Source organism: Anguilla rostrata, chromosome 1, assembly GCF_018555375.3.
Source record: "Anguilla rostrata isolate EN2019 chromosome 1, ASM1855537v3, whole genome shotgun sequence".
Taxonomy (NCBI): domain Eukaryota; kingdom Metazoa; phylum Chordata; class Actinopteri; order Anguilliformes; family Anguillidae; genus Anguilla; species Anguilla rostrata.
Genome location: NC_057933.1, coordinates 63,767,435 through 63,785,468, shown reverse-complemented (window position 1 = coordinate 63,785,468; position 18,034 = coordinate 63,767,435). Strand labels below are relative to the sequence as shown.

At 39.9% G+C, this 18,034-nt stretch overlaps 1 protein-coding gene across 2 annotated transcripts in view; it reads right to left on the bottom strand.

Moving 5' to 3' along the window:
• The window catches only part of LOC135262124 (inactive phospholipase C-like protein 2), a 61,572-nt gene that overhangs the window by 21,416 nt on the left and 22,122 nt on the right, over positions 1-18,034 (bottom strand). For both annotated transcript variants that reach the window (XM_064348999.1, XM_064349008.1), the window contains exons 2-3: positions 4,886-7,372; positions 2,008-2,211 (exon numbers count right to left, since the gene is read on the bottom strand). In XM_064348999.1, the coding sequence (XP_064205069.1) occupies positions 2,008-2,211; positions 4,886-7,372 (2,691 nt within the window). The remainder of the gene's footprint in view (positions 1-2,007; positions 2,212-4,885; positions 7,373-18,034) is intronic.

Below are 18,034 nucleotides of genomic sequence, written 5' to 3'. Positions count from 1 at the left end.
AGTCTAGTGCAGGCGGACTAATAATTTGAAACTTGAGTGATGGTGATGTGACATTCGCGGAATGTGACCGTTTGCTGTAGTTTCAATGTAACAACTTGTTAGGAACTTTCTTTATTAAAGCACATAACAGCTTTGAAATTCATGGTTGAAATTAACGGATGTTTACAGGTGTATTGTTCTATGTCATAAATTATACCCGCTAATATATCATATAGCCTACTATTAATTTCCACAGGGGATATGGTACAAATGTCTCCTCCTCCGATGTCTTTCATTTTAACAATTTACTGTATTCTCAGTACATTCTGCATGTGCATCTTGGAGGCAATGGTTCTCAGTTGGTCAACCAAGGAATGAGTGCACAAAAAGATCTGCTTTACAAGCAACAAGTTTCACTCGCATTCGACAGGACTGTTGTTCAGCTCAGAAAAATCATGTTGCAAATTTACTTGGGTAATTGCTTGTAGACAGCGGCATTCTCCGGGGGCAAGCTTTACACTGGGGTTATTTGAGGTGGGTTTCCCCCCCTCCACTGATCGATAAGTACATTCAGATAATGAAATGAAAGGTGCTACATGAATGTAATGCAGAATTATCTGTTTTTATAAAGCCAGGCATGTTAGCCCATCCAGGTCTGTGGATGAGATTGAGAAATTCCGTACTATAAAGATTGTGAAGGGGAAAAAAAAATACTGTTCATATACGATGTTGAAGAGTTCCATAGAATTCCCTATGGAGTAGTGCACTATAGCTTTAAGCAAGGTCATTTACCTCTACAGCTCCAGAAAAACTGCAGTTATATAAATGGGATATAGAACATATAAACCCTACAGTTCGGAGATACTATACCATAAATCACCAGGGTAAAAGGCTTTATTGAAAAGAAAATACAAATAGGCTAATCCTTAATACTTTTAAAGGACACACAAACAAGCCATATTGTGCAATTTAAATGATGTGCCCAACACTCGAAAGGGTGATAATGAACACTATTACCACTTCTGCATCACATTGTGAGTTTATGTAAGGCAGGATGCAAATACCAACACTGGAATTGAATCAAATGCGTATCGGAAGTAAATAACTGGGTATTGTGATGCAGTCCATCAAATTTCAAGGATGAGCTTTTGTCTGCCTTTTCCAATCATGACAAAACCGTATGTGTCTGGCTGTGTGAGTTCAGGCATGGTTTTTTGTTGCCTAGACAATGCAATACTTATATAATATGGTTATGTAACTTTAATCCATTGTATACAATTAGTGTCCCAGCACTTAACACACTCTCATTATGATTCAATCGAAAACAGCAGATCAAAGTTGAACTAAGTACCACCCTTGACTATATAGTCTTATGAACACATACAATGTTGTCCAATCCTGTTGATGCTCTCATAATATTTTCCAAATTTTCAGCCTAATTTGTTAATGAAAAGATTACCCTTCACCTGAGAAAATGCTGATTGCTTGGTTGTTGACAAGCGTCCAACTAATGCACTAGGATCAGATCAGAGTTTTCAAAAATACAGTGTACAATAAAACATTGACATTTTGCAATAAAAGGATTCAGTGCTTGGAAATCACTGTGCTAAGCAAATACATACATGCAAAGCAGCACTTTAAGAAATATTTCAATGTTTTAAATCAGCACTCGCCTACTGAGTAGTTCAGTCTGTAAATGCACTTTCTCCGAGTGCTGGCTTACCCTCAACGTTGATAGCTTGAATCTGGGCTATGGTATCATCCTTCAATGATCAGCAGTCCAGATCAGTGGAAAACAACTGACCTCATACTAATCATGCCTGTATACTTTACCAGCAGCAGTTATAACTGGTATACACTCTAATAAGGGCCAGCGCTCCTGTAGTGCTACTGACATTTCACTCGGTTACAGTTCTTGTGCAAGTGGCAAGCAGTATAGCATTAGTAACCTAATATAAAAACATCATTTATCACGTGTGTGATGCTAGCAGAGAGGTGTGCGGTGCTTGTAGAAATGCAGATGCTCACCACATCATAGGCCATGACAACCTTCCTCAGCACCTCAGGCAGAAGCCCCAGCGGCTCCATGGTGGGGTACTGGTCCTTCAGGTTGAACACCAGGAGGGGGGCATTGTCTGCCCCGGTGAGGCGAGACGACAGCGCCAGGATGCACTGCATGAGGTTTGCCACAGCCGACAGGCCACACAGCTCTTTAAATGGAACAATGGCATTCTGTGGGGGCAGTAAGATGGAGGGAGGACAAGGGAAATAAGAACAGGGAATGAGAGGCGTTCCTTTAACCATTCCCTTCCAATGCGGCTGACAACCTGCATGCACATGTTGTAAAGATAATTACATGTTTTTACTGCCGACAAACAGTGTATTCTTCCACACTTTGCATTATTTATTGATTGATTTATTTATTTTATGTTCTTATTGTTCTTCTCCAGAACACTGACACCACACAGGTCAATTTCAAAATGGAAAACAAAGGGAAGAAGTGAAGTAAAATATAATTAAACAAAACTTGAATAAAATATGTAGATACAAAATGTTTATTTAATCAAGAAGTTAAATTGCTGAAGTTTTTAAATATAATTTTATATGAAAATATAGGCCTACTTTAGGTAACTCCATAACATTGTGTGTGCATTGATGTTCAATGCAAAATGAAACTAAGAAGGATCACCCTACCCATAATTTTTTATTTTTTTTACTACAGGAGCATAGAAGCAGTTTAAACGTATGTACTTACACAATGTTTAATTACTGAAATTTTTTGAATATTCAGCTGTCTCAGCATCTCATCACTGACGTTCTCTTGCCATTTTATGAAGAATTTGAATGAACCCTTCCCCTTCCACTGTGAAGGAGCAGCTTCAGTGTTACATATTTCAAAATGCATTCACACTGCATCACCCTAAGTGTTATCATCAACAAGCAATCATTGTCCAAGACTGCACTCCTCCAGACTTTCTTTTCTGACTTATTAACACATTTCATCTGACACCTAGCTAAACAAATGTGAGATATATGAACGACTTGGTTCATGTTTAGGCTACATTAGATCAGTAAATCAGTAAATTTTACAGTGGGTTTGCAAAACAAATACAGATGGAACATCAAATTTGGAACAGGTATTATAACTAGTTAAAATTTCAACATCCAAATGTTTCCAATTCTATTTCAGACTCGCAAAACAATCTTGTATCTGAAATACCACCAGAGAAATTAATGATCTTGAACTTTAAGTAAAAGTCATAAACCACCGCTCGTAAAATAACGTGAAATATTATGTTTCAACGGCAGGGTAAGTTAAAATAAAAAAACCTGTCAAAAAAGTTTTTTCAGTTTCATGCTTATGCTTATGCTTTCCCAGCTTCCACCAGTGACATACAGCAGGTTTGAGTCAGAAGGACAAACTATAAAAAGCTGCTGTCAGGTCAGAACTTCATCTACATCATTACAGTTTATACGAGCTGCCATACTATTATCTAAGAGCGAGTGTACAAAAATACTTTTGACTACGGTTTGCGTATGACAAATACGTACATTTGGATTAAAAAAAGGTCGATGCTTTTTTCTGAAATGAGATGAAGCAGATTACAGTGAGATAAGACCAGACGTTTCTCCTCTCCGGAATCAGAACTGGGCCGTACTTAGCAGAGCAAAAAAGTAATTATACCAGTACAGGGACTTACTGTTCAGGTACAAAACAAGAATACAAAACAGATATTTGGTTTTGGAATACAATTCTGTCCTTCATGCTAACGTGTTGTACTGCCCTGCAGATTGCAGCATACTCACTAGTTAAACCCAAATGTACAGCCTAGGATATTGGATTTGATGCCTGATTAAAATTTATTTGCAAGCAGCATCAGAATTACAGTGATTGATTCTCCACCTGGAGCTTATACAAGATTAAACTATTCCACACAGAAAAAAGAATTAAACAATTCATTGGTGATTAATGCAGGCTATGGACTCGAAAAATGCATAAGCGCAGAGAATTCACAATGTATGAGGAAAAGAGACAGTGAAGGGGGAGAAAGTGGCATCTGCGCTAATGGCTGATTGCGATGATATAGGCTAGTATTTAATTGTTATCATGGCCATAACTATATATTTTGACTAGTAGTTCCACTAGTACTAGAAGTACCAGATTTAGTATTAGTACTGCTTAATCAGAAAGGTTGACACAATTCCAATATGAAATGAAACTTTAAGTGCAATTCTTCAGATATAACATCTATCCCTCTGACAGCATAATCTGCTTTTAAAAGTATTACTTTCTTTCAGATAAAAGACATACAGAACATGCTTTCCATTTAGAAAATGAAAGGAATTATGTTCATAAGCCACTACCTGTGTGTCGGAATACACAAGGTGTCAGGATGTCTGAATTCTTACTGCTCAACTACATATTAGCTTTGAAGTCATCTTGAATCCGTGTAAAAATTGAATCTGTATTTTCTTTTTAAACGCAACACAACCAGTAAATCTTCAGAATTAAATTAAATATCAAGCTATGGGCATGGCATGAAGCCATGGCATGATGCAGCACTTATGTTCACCTGCTGTACAGATATCCCTTGAATTTACTCAACATTGATTTGGGTTTCATTTCTGGGTCATGTTAGGCATCCTGGAATATGTACTTCTGCAGACACATATAAAAATGAATGGGTCTTTTTGAAATTAAAATGAAAAGAAGGCAGAAGGTGTGATAGCAATACCAAGGCTGTAGTAATGTGAATCAAGATTGGGCTGGGCTGAAGATCAAATGTAAAAATGCCAGAAAAGAAACCTTCAAATGTATAATACGAATGACACAACAAATAAAGGAAACAGTGCCTTTACATTTAGTTTTTAGGAGACAAGAAAAATGTGTGACCGGAATCATCACCTGCATGTTTTCTCGAAGGTCTGTGGCCTCCCTCAGTGGCTGAGCTGCAGTTTTGAAGACCTCGTCCACGGCCTTGATGAACAGTACTCGCATACTGGCGTACTCTCGGCTCCGTTTGCCCTTGCGCACTGACAGTCCACGCTTGTGAGGCTTGCCCCCTCCTCGACGGTTGGTGATGGCAACATGGGCAAACAGCCAGGCATGTGGCAGAATCTCCCCTGTCAGTGACTGAAGTGGGATATGCCGAAAGCCAGGCTGCAGGCACTCAAAGGGAATGGTGTACTGCCCAATAAACTCGTCCCCAATGTAGTCATCATCCAGCACCACAAAGCGTACCATCGCCAGCTCAGGAAGATTAATCTGAAACTCAAAGCTCTCATCAAAAATGGGGTTGTCCCCATTCTGGTGCACAGTTTTAGTCCTTTGTTCAGCGCAGTCAGCTGGAATGCCGTGAATCTCCACATAGACGTACGGGTCAACGACATCGCCCTTGGCGCTTGAGCCCTTGGGTTTGGGGAAATTCTGTCCACTGATGATCTTTATGTGCAGGAGCTGCGGGGAAACGCCGGGGACAGAGTCTTTGGTGTTAGCACTGAAATACGACACTTCCTCCCTCATGATGGCTGGACGGAGGACATATCCACAGTTCCCGTTCTGACGGAACCAGCCAATGTTCAAGTCCATCATCAGGCCTGGGGTCTGGAAGTTCATGGCCACGATTTGGCAGCCGCACTTCCAGAAGTCCTGAGGGTTCATGTTGCTCGAATCGATCCGCATTGGGCTTGGGTAAACCCGTGCCAGAAATTTCTTATTGTAGTTCACAAAGTCACCTGGGAATTCCGTGGCACAGCGGCTGGCAAAAACCTCATTGAAGGAGCAGAACTCCCAGTACTTCTGGCACTGAAATGCTGCTTGGAAGTCCTTGAATCCCACGGATTTGCAAAGAGTCACCAGATCCGAAAGGTCCTTAGAGAGCTGAAACTTTTTGGGTGGGACACTGTTTGGCTGGTCCCCTGATTCATTGCTCATCCTCTGGGACATCTCCGCGCCCTCGTCCTCATCAGTCACATCACCCTCTGCACCTGTGCAGTTTGGGCTCAGCTTCTTACCTTTCAGGAGGATTTTCCCCTTCAGATGAGCAGGGGAGGGTAGGTAGCTATCATCAGTTCTAGGTGGATCAATGTGCAACTTATCCGACAGGATCTTTTTCAGGTGCTGGAACATGACCGTTTGTTGCTTCAGGGAACAATGGTTTTCCAGGCAGAGGATCAAGGGGAACTCGGATGCAACGAAAGCATACTTGTTGATAACATCAATGACACTGCGGAAAACAATCTGTGATGTCATGGTGTGGCCTGTGTAGATGACTGGCTCATTGTCTGGTCCATCCCACACATCCAACTCTACGCTTCTGCAGCCCATCTTTAGAGCACGAATATATCCTGTGATGTCAGAGGGGCCCCGAAACTGATCCTCAATCAAGTAAGTGTTGTGGGAGGCATTGATATAATAGTGGGACAGGGGTTGGTCCATATCCTGACAGACTGCCTTCTGTTCAGGGTCAAATATGTGGCACTCTGATGACATGAGATAATTCATGAAGCCATCTAGGGAGAGCCACCCCTTCAGCTGCCCTTCTTTAGAAGGTTCATACTTTCGGATGACTTCTAGACTGATGTCTTCACTTACCTGGGCCATACCTTGCTCTGCTTCCAGGAACATCATTAGGTCTTTGGTGTCCAAGAACTCCTTGTTACTGGAGAACTGGACTAAGAGGAAGTAAATTTCTGGTCTGGTGCAAAGATCATGAAAAACTTCAATGAATTCCTCCTTGGTTACCTCACCACCTACCTTACCTTTAAATTTGTGAAATTCTTTGAACTTTAGCTCTATTTTTACATTTTTCAGGCCAGGATTTAAGTCTTTGATCTGCTGCACAGCAGAGCACAAACTTATCTGCTTGTTGCCTTTGGTATCAGCATCAGCAAAGAGATCAGAAAGCCAGGAAGACCGCAAGTTGTCTTGGCTGCTCTGAATCATGTTGAGGGTGTGTTTCCCATAGGATATTAGGTACCGGAGCCCTGTCACCCAAATGTTCGCCACATCGGCAGAGTTTGTCACCAAATCCAGGGACTCGTAGTTCTCTCCATATATAATCGAGAAAGCGCAATCCTCTGATATCTGGTCATATATTCCATTGGTTCTGAAAATGTCTGTATTCCTCCCTGTCCGCACTTCCTTGATGGACTTGACATCTATCTTGGCCTTCTCAGACTCTTTCTTAGAGGGCTCCCACCGAAGAGACTGCATGTCAGCATCCAGCAGGAAGTAGCGGTGGTAGACGCGGGAGTTGGATCTGACCTTCCTCAGCTCAGAGCCTTCCACCATGGCATTGATGCAGTCGCTGGCACTGCTTATTTTTTTCTCTGTTGGCATGCTGCTGAAAGAAACTGTCTTCTTCCTCTCTCTACGCTGCCTCGTGCCATCCTAAAATATAAAGAACAGCGAAAAAACTGTCAGCAAGTACAACCAATTACTCAATTTTTATTACTATTAAAACTGCATTGATTTTTGATTGAATACCACACATAATTGGAATGAATGTATGGGTCCTCTTACTACATTGAACATATGTATTCTTAATTAGCACAAGATAATTAAATGTCTACTATATTGCACTTCATGGATCCAAAAACTAAGTTTGATTAAGGCCTATCTTTTATTTCAGTATAAGAAAACACTGTCAGTGACCTCAACAGGTGCAAGCCTCACACAAAGTTTCCTTATCTCCAAGAAAACTGCCTTATTCACAAGGTTTAGAAATATTTAGTCAGAGTGGACACAGTGGTAAAACGATAACAATATTAATCTCTGTATAAAGAAGTAGTCCTAAACCATCCTCCAGAGACTGAACAGCCATTTATTCAATACTGATATAAATAATGAGACACCTGTGACAAAAAGCCAAAAGAAATTCCGAATACAAATAAAAAACTACCCATCTGAAAAAAGAATGAGAAAAAAAAATCCAAAATCAGACCAAAAACACACCAGAAAGCTCTGAGCAGAACGATAAAAAACGACTATCATGGAGTGACATTTTGCTTTCCAACTGAAACACTGCCAATATATCTCTGTCGTCTCTGCTGGTGGAGCCACAGAGCAGCTGTCCAGAAAGGCAGAATGCATAAATTAAGGTTTCTTTATACTCTGTACCTCTGAGCCCTGGAGTGGAACATCAAACTAAATAGTCTCAATTAGGAAAAAAATTTGGCTGTTTTCATGAAATGACTTCAGTTCAGCTTGAGTCTGGGTCTTGGGGGGGAGGGGAGGGGGGCAGCAGTCGAGGTCAAGTTCAAGTCAATATCACCCTCAGATTGATATCAGGGAACAAACAGGAAGTGAAATAATTCAAGGAGTTGGGAAAGGTTGAATGCTTGTGAAGGCCTTGAAATTAGATCAGAATTTTGTTGATTTTAGCAGTGGCGACTTCCTGCAACAAACATGTACATGATAAAGCATACAACCTACAATAGTGTGCATATGACAGTATGCTTCAAACTGTTTTTCATGAACAAGAATCCACATTTAAATGCAAAAGTATTTTTTTTAAACAGACATTGAACTATGTATATTACAACAATGCCATTCAATAAGTCAAGCCCCCCTATTCCAAGTACTGGGACAAAAGACTGTCATCTGTTTCACAATTCACAATGTAAACATGTTATTCTAATTATTTATTAATGGAAATGCTGTGCCATGGGTACATTGGTTCAATGCTATGGAAGTGCTTGTAGAGCCTACTTTACAAGCTAAAAAATACAAGACAAGAAAACTACAGATGATACCCAGAGAACCCATGACAACCAAGAAAGCTATTGTGATGATCAAAGAAAAACATTTATTAGAGCTATTGCAGAATGTTGAATTCCAAATTCAATGGCCTGGAATATCCAAAGGAAGAAATTAACTACTGGAGGACTTATTAATCTACAGCGATCAGGCCATCATCAGAAGACTTCAGAAAGTGATGACAGGATGATTATATGAGCTGTTAAAAAATCCTAAATGGTCAGCTTAGGTATTCGCTAATGATCTCTGTACATTGGGGGTGAAATTATCACAAGACACGATGCGCAGAAGACTATGAGAGGCAAATTGTAGAGGAATGGGCAAGGACACGCAATCTAAGTATATTTGTCTGTGGAATTTTTGTTGGTGCCAAACATGGTGGTTCCAGCTTCTTAGAAACAGCTGACCCACAGTCTGTAGACTGCGATCAACAAAAAACAGCAGCAGTTCTGCGGGCAAAAACACCTTGTTAATGAGAGCAGTCAGAAGAGAATGGGCATACTTGTTCAAGATAAACGAAAGGCCACACACGCTCAAGTAACAATTGTTTACAACAGTGGTGAGCAGAAGGGAATCTCTGAAAGCACAACATGTCAAACCTTGAAGCGGATGAGCTACAACAACAGAAGACTATGCCAGGTTACATTCTTGTCAGCTAAGAACAGGGAGATGAGGCTACAGTGGGAATGGGATCCCCAGAAGTGGATGAATGACGATTGGAAAAACATCGTCTGACAAATCTCGATTTAGGTCAGAATTTGGCCTAAATTGCACAAATCCAAGGATCCATCCTGCCTTTTGACAACAGTGCAGGCTGTGGTGGTGGCGTAATGGTGAAGTGAATGCTTACTTAGCACACACAGGGCCCAAAATACCAACTGAGCATCATTTGAATGCCAAAGCATACCTAAGTAATGTTGCTGCTGATCATGTGCATCCCTTTAGGGTCACAACCTACCCTTTTACAAATGGCTACTTCCAGTATGATAAAGGGCCATGTCACAAAACATCTATTATGTCAAGTAGGGCTGTGCTGGTAATCGGTTAACCATATAACCACGGCAACATACCCCTAAGATGTAAACCAATGAACTCTGTAACTCTGTAAGGTCATTCATTTATTTTGCGCATACCATAGCAAGACACTCGTATAGTTACTATTCCCATGTGACACGCATGAAAATTTAAATATTTTGGGAGGAAGCCTACATTAATAGCACATTTATTGCTACTAAAATAGATTATTTTCTTCTCTCAAGTAGAAATGTGGCTGCCCAGAACAGCCTATTCAAAGCTGATGTTGACTTTTGTAGTTTTATTTGGTTTTATAGTTTTATTAATCACCCGCATGGCAAGTTTACACAACATTGTTGTTTACACAGATTGTAATGGCAAGTAATCTATGTGTAATTAAGTAACAAATACGTGTTAACACTTATTTATTAATAAATAAATATGTGCATTTCATTTATTTTTAAATGACGATGCGTCCAAGGTTACATCAGCACTTTTATATTTGTGTGTGCATGTGTGCATGCATACGTTAGGGTTGCCAAATTCCCGGTTTTTGAGAAAAATATCCACTTTTCAAATTATGACATTTCCACCGTTGGTCCTGACAGCTCCTAACCTTTGTTAGGAGTTGTGCATGTTGTCCGGTTTTGACAATTTCTACATCTGGCGACCCAAGCATGCATATGTGCATGTGAATGTGTGTGTGTGTGTGTGTGTGTGTGTGTGTGCGCTCAGAAAAGCGGAGTAAAAACCAGTTGAAAGCAGTGCTTAGCAGTGAAAAATGTCTTGTTTTACTAATGTGGAGAGGGACCTACTGCTGAGACAGCCTGCTCTCAGGATGCACTCTATAACGGAAGCAGATCAACATATCGTGGCCGACATGAGTTTCCTTTGAACTTGTGAAAAACAGGACAGAGTTATTTAGAGCCTTTGAGGTTTCTCATATGGATGCAGCCTATACATTTAAATTGTTTTCATGTCATGCTACTAGAGGGTACATGTTCCTTGCATAGTACCTCTACTTTTACTAAATGCAAGAAATATGTTTATTTCTAATCTTATTTTAATAATAATAGAGGCACTTTAATGTTCATGTCAAAGAACACTAATGTAGAGGGTGAATACATCATAAAATTTGAACTGGATTCTTTATCATATTAAATAGTGCATTCAAGCTTTTATTTATTTATTTCAAGAATTTCAAGCATTTGTTATGTTTTAGCTAATCACAGTGTTAACATTAGTCTAAGCTTATCCCAGCTCTGGTCTCAGAGAAAGTTTATGATGTCAATCTTTTATTGTCAGCAACATTATAACAAGAGCCCCATGCAGACATGGTGTCTCCACATCTATGAGCACTCACCATTGAAAACCATCCCCAGACCTATAGAACAAACAGTCAATCACATTTGAATACCCCACATCTAAACAAGGGGTATCAGAGACAAAACAATCCCACTGACAAGCTTTACTGAGACTAAATTACAGCAGACAATGCTGAATTTGTTTGGTCTATTAGGTTCTGTGTTGAATACACAAAATAAACATGCTTCACGTAAGACTTAAAAAACACAGGTCGAGTGTTAACAATTTTAATGTCATGACTCAAGAGACATCAATGGGTTCACAGGACACTAAAATTCGCCATTATTTACTTTCCAATTCATACACACACGATTAACAAAAACAAGACAATAGGCCTGACAAGCCACACTGTCATGTAGCCTGCTGCTTGTAAATTTTGTTAAATCTTGTTTGTGAGCACTTGAGACTCAAGTTATTTCTCCTCTTTCCAACACTGAAAAGAGGAATTATTTTTAGGAACTGTACAAGAACACCCACTCAACAAGTAAATACTGTGCTTGAACAAAGGTGCCTGTCACAGTGCATTGTGAGTAAACTCTTTTGAAGGTTCCCTCCAGTGCATAGCACTCTCTATTAGTAGGCTAATGTTTATGCCATTTACCATACATTCCCATTCTTGCTCCAGGTTCTGCTTGTCAATTTTGCTCGTCAATTTTACTCAGCCTTTAAAAAATTGAAATCAGCTTCTATCACCACATAGCCACTCATCTTCTATCCTTCGTCAAATAACAAATAATCTCGCATTCCATCTTGCCATGTGATGCAACTCACATATCAAGAGTGATCGACTAATTCTGAGGAAAATCTTTTTTTTTTTCAGTCCAAGGCAAAGATCATCTAAAATTCCATTTTGACGTACATCAGAAAAGGTTTGTCTCTTCCAAAATATCAAGGAATTAAGCTTCGCAGGTTTTGCAGCTTCTGATCAAAATATATAATATTCAGAAGATCGGTTTAAAATATAGGCTATTAAAGTCAGGGTAAAGATCAGTTTCCATTTCAAATGTTAATGATTGTTATGCTTTTGGCACCAGATCGAACATAATATGCATGTCGGCAAAGTGCAGGCCTCCTCTCTCACATAGCCACCAGTCCACAAACAACCAACCAGCTGCATGACTAGTCTCATACAAGCTAATACAAGTAAACTAAATACACTCACATGGAGGTGGGGTAAACCCACAGCATGCACTTTAGCGTATCAAGCCAGGAGTAAAATGCATTCAAACTGCATACAACGGCATCTGTTCAGTTAGCCAAAACTTAACTAACAAATCCCCAGCACATTTAGCCCTACTTAATGCAGTCAATTTGAAATGAGCATACTTAAAATAAGAGATTACAACACAAAATGTCAATTCAATTTCAGCTGCATTACCAACTATAATGTTTTGGTTAGCTTCAATAGGCCTTGTGCAAGTAAACAGAGTTGTGGTCAAAACATGGAACATCACACTAAATCTTGCCTGTCCACAATTTTCAAAACAGGAAAAAAATAAATTGTCAAGGAAATGCTTTCCTTTTCACAAAGCACTGGAGGCGCCAGAGTGAGCTTACGCCCCCTTTTGTGTTCCTTCTCAGAGTATAAAGGAGTTCCTGTAGGAAACTGCTGTATAATAGCCCTACACAACAGCCGGCCTGGTCCCATGGGGTCAAAGCACCTTGGCTATGGATTAGTGTTCTCCTAATCTATATTTCCTGGAACTCATTAACGCAAAGATAATAGTACAGCCTGGGCAGAGAAGTGAAGGATCATGGGAAACTTTTATAAAGTCCCCAAAATGATATCGGTACTTCTGATGAGACAACCAAATGACGACCACTCTGAGAAGGCATAGAGAAGATAAGATATTTTCAATATCTGATTGAAAATATACAGGGTTCTTAAAATCCTGACAGACAAATAGAAATAGAGCAGAGCCATTGCATGACAAAATGTTACAAGAGGCTACTCCAGGAGCATGCAGAAACAGCGCTTCATTTAATGAATTTTGGCCATATTAATAGTTGTAGCCTTATGTTGTTTCCAGTCATGGCCTTTTGCAAGGATGACGCACTAGACGTTCGAATAGAGAAATAATGATCGGTTGCCATATTGGCTTTGTCGAACCAATACTGATAATGAAAATGTTCACTAATATTGGCCGATACCAAAACAGTTGCCGATTTATCGTCCCTACTGTAAATGGTTACCGATTCCCTTTAGCTCCATTCAAAACGAGCAACAGCAAAAAGAGTTAAAGTTGCGATTCAAACCCACAACCATCTGGACCATTATTTCAACCACTAAAAAAAAGTCGCAAAAAAACGTCCCGCTAACACGAGAGCTTGTGTACCCAAATTATTCATCAAACCTTCAGCCTTGATTGCACAAATTCTACCCACAAAATTCAGACAATGCTTTATTGTTGCCATCCCATGCAGGTATACAAATACGCAGCATATATGACCTTGATCAGATTTTCCTTTTATCTCTTCCCCTCTCAGGGAGTTATAGTGGCATTCTTCCCATCAGCAGCCCAGACTGAGAGGGCTATAAATTACAATGACAGGAGTGGAATCGCTGCGGTCTTCACAGCACTCCTCCTGGGTCACAGTGTTTAGCAGCACTGCTATCCCCTTAAAGAGCTGCACAACACAAGGCAGTCGGTGCTTGATTCTTCGCCCTGCAGATTCGGAATCCTGTTGTGAAAGGACAGTTCAGTCGGATTACTGTCACTATTGTTCATGTTCATGTTAAAATTCCAGGCAGGGCTGGGTTTCAGCCAAAAACCACCCCAAGCCCCAAATATTGCTAATGGCTACCAATATGACTTCCTTACATCAAATACAGCCCATCATTTATATGGGCTTGCAGTTTCAGCAAGGTTACTGAGTGGTACTGTTACCAAGCAATCAGCAAAACAATTCTCTAATGCTGTTCTCTGAGCTTCTTTCACACTGCAGCTAAAAATATGGTTGTTGCCCCTCATTTTATTGTTTAAAACAGTTAGGTTTGCACTTCATATGGTTACGAATGAGAGCAACAACTAGTAGTAATGAGTCCTTTGCGAAATGGAGTGACTACCGAAAGGGGATTCGTGTTCCTATTCAAATGCAAGTGCAGACAGGAGCAGGAACTGACAACTGCCAATAATAATACTTTTCTGGTGAATCAACTCTTCAACAGAGATGGCCATTTTCTTAGTTATAAGGAATTTCTGGCTTTGTGTAACCTCCCAGTAACAAGTAGGGACTTTGATATAGTATTAGATGCCTTCCCTGCTGCAGGGCTCTACGCAAACAGTTTATCCAAGGGGCACAGGGGCTCCCAAGTTGAAAAATTTTGGAGCACACTAATGCATCAAAATTAGTAGATGTGCTCCTAAATCATTTTTCCAGTTAGCACACATCAATTTTCGGGAGCAAATGCTCCTAAAATGGGAGCACTGTAGAGCCCTGTGCTGGTGTGTGAATGTTATAGAATACTCCTAGACTTGATGTGCATAACGGTATCTTCTTTTACACCTTTCCACTCATCTGTAGGGAAAATCATTTCCTTAAAAATTTTTTAAAAGACATAAATATTAACTAATTTTGGAATCGCCTTTATTCTTAAAATTTTTGGAAAGATGTCTGTTGTTTTATCATTGACCATATTTACTGTGATTTTGTTCTTTTGTGGGAACACATTATTTTTGGCATCAATAAATGTAATAAAAATTTCAAAAAATAAATATATCTAATTAACTATACTATATTTATAGTGCTAATGGCAAAGTTCCATATTCATAAGTATACATTTACAAACAAGAAACTTGTATTTTCAATAGCCTACTATATAAGGAGCTGGAACTTTACATGGATGACTCTCCAAAATAAGAAAGCGCTTTTTTCTTTTTATGTCTGCATCAGTTGTATAATCACTTATGTTAAAGTGAATTGCAAAAAATGAAAAAAAGAATTGTCAACTGGTAGCAGATGCACAGTGATGAACTGCGAAACACTTTCTGACTTCCTTTCACTCCCTGAAAAAAGAAGAAGAAGAACTTACAACATAAAGCACACAGTTGAGTACTGTTAAAAGAAGCGAAATTCATTACTGCAAAAAGAAGCTTTACTCAACGTTTCTGCATTCGCGGCAGTTCAGATGCTCTCGGTAGATATTAACAAAAATTTAAAGACTGCGTCCAAGTTTGCAGATATTAGAGGGTAGACACCATATATTTAAAATGCAAGATTTACGTTCAGAGCAAATATCGCAAATATTACAAACTTACTGACAGCGCAGTAAATGCAGGAGCAAGTCCCATTACTTGTTCATACACGCAAGCGTTATCGGTCTTCTGAATATGTGTGTGTGTACAGACACAGAACATGAGGCACTCCTGTCAATAACTTTAGTTGTCGAACCCCAAAATGCAAGTGTGAACAGGGCCTGAATAGAGTTAAGTTTGCACTTGTAGTACCCCACAGAAGTAATTCTATTGTGGATAGCTCTATTGTGACCTCAATCACTGCTCAACAACCCAGCAATGTTGAGTGTGTGCTGTGTATTCAGCCATTGTACATGCAGAAAAAATCTTTTGAATTTGAATTTGAAAATAAGCATCTGAATCTATTTCTAAAGCACCAGGAAATTGTAAGGGGTACAATAAGATTTTACATTAATACACAATATATTAACTAGCCTGTCACAACACCCCCCCAACCAAAAAATGTTTGGAACGGGAATGGATCGGATAGTAATGTGCTTCGTCCATACATGCTGTAATGTGCTGACAACAGAAAACAGTGTGTCTGAGCATTATACATTATCTTCAGACACAGTATGTTAAATATTTCCTTTGAGATAAATACATTTCCTACAGACTGGGTGTGACATGCACCCCCAGTAACAGTAACACTACTCACCGGACAGTCACCCACATAATCTGTGAGATGCATGCCCTAAATGTATTGAATATGACAGCAGTTCTGCACTGAATTACCCCATTAGCGGAAAGGCTTCTGCATGCAGCAGTCTACTGTATCTCTGAGTCACCTGCTACCCAGCGCTCACACACACACACACAAAACCTAACAAGGAAATGGAATGTGTCACACTGCATTATTTACTTTCTTAGCGCTGTCTTTTCCAACCCTGGGGGTATATCATAGAGGTTTTATTTATTCTTGATCTCAGCTTTTTAATATGCTGCAAATTATGTGTTAAATAAATGTGGGAGCTCAGAATAAACAGCGGCTCCACAAATGCCATCGTCCAGGGTCACTTGCATCCATTACAAATCAGGGTTATTATCCATTTATACAGCCGAATATATCCTAGAGACATTTGGGTCAAACGTCATACCCAAGCATTTGAAATGTAAGGGTCCCTCTATCATAAAGCACCACAAGGTCATGAAAATATATGGCCTTACTGACCACCCCCACGCTGTAATGGCAACAGATAAACAGGCTGGCAAGGTCTACGTCTACAACAGAGTGAAAAGACCAGCCCTCTGTCCAAATGAATGAGTGCTGATTGTGCTGGGAAAACAATGCCCTCTGGTTATTTCAGATCCAGAGCGGGCCGTCTTCAGCGGCCAAAAGATCATCCCCCCAACCCGCCAAGGTCCACGGACGGTCATCATTCATTCCGTTATTCAGCTGAAAGAGAACCGCGAGGGGAAACCGCCCATTTCAGTCAGAGGTGCTGAAACCATCTATTTCCGTCTAAACCGTCTATTTCATACATAATGATGATGGCCACCATTATAAGCAGCCAGGTTAACAGAGCAGTGGGCCACAAGAGCAAAGCAGTATGGAAATTATGACTATTGTACTCCACCCACACATTAAAGCCCGTGTACTTTACGGCCGCCATTTCACATCTACAGAGAAAGCTGCTAAAATATCTCTGTCAGGATCCTAATTGCTCTACAACCCCAAGACTAGATTTCCAACATGCAGAGATGGCTATATACTGTCCACCCTCTAAACCTCTGCAGTGACCAATGACACTATTAAAGGAAACTCAAGGGGTCTCTCTTGTATTTCCAGTACATTCAATTCTCATTCTGTCTACAGCTTTTCCAGATGACTGACAAGATAGAGGCTAAACAAATCTATGAAGGATCCATCTTCCCTGAAGCACTGTGACTGCTGCTTGCGTTCTCAGTGCAGTAAGAAGCGACACATTTGAGACAACTTCATACTCTGGAGTATACAACAGAGTAACATAAAAATAAACACAGGGCATTTTCCATCAAACAATCATAAAAACGAAACACCCACAGAACCTTTTCATGAAGCCAAAAGCTGCATGGCAGAAAACTACCACAAAGGAAAAATAAATTGTTTTGCTGATGTACAATTCTTCCTTTGTATACCCCCCACAGCTGAAATCCAGCCTAATATTTCAAAAAACAGACGGAGCCCCAGACTGAATTTTAAATCAAGTTTGACTTGTTTAAAATATAAATTTGAGAACATAAAACAGTTACAGAAAAGATGCACAAACCCACGGCAATATGAATAAGTGCTTTAAAATCACTGAAATCACTGCTGAGGCTTGCCTCACACCCAGGAAGAATCGCATGTTTTTTTGTAGGGCTGAGTGACTGCTGACATATTGGCTAGGAACTGTGTTCAATTATCCAGGTTAGGTAGGTCTCCCATACGGATAAATTCCATGTCAAGTCTGTTCACACATGGAATGACCATTCCAGATTAGGCAAGGCAGGATACTATGTATAATTTACGCAGCAGAACACATCACTTGGTATTGCACCTGTTATCTTAACGTAGACCACAGAATCTCTAACAAAGTTGCCTATTAATTTCGCCCTCTGTGTGGATAGATAAAAGTTCCCTTGTCTCGGTCTGCCCAATTCCCAGACAAGTTTATTGGAAAAGCTTTCTTCCATGGTTTACTACTTCTGTTTTGCTTGT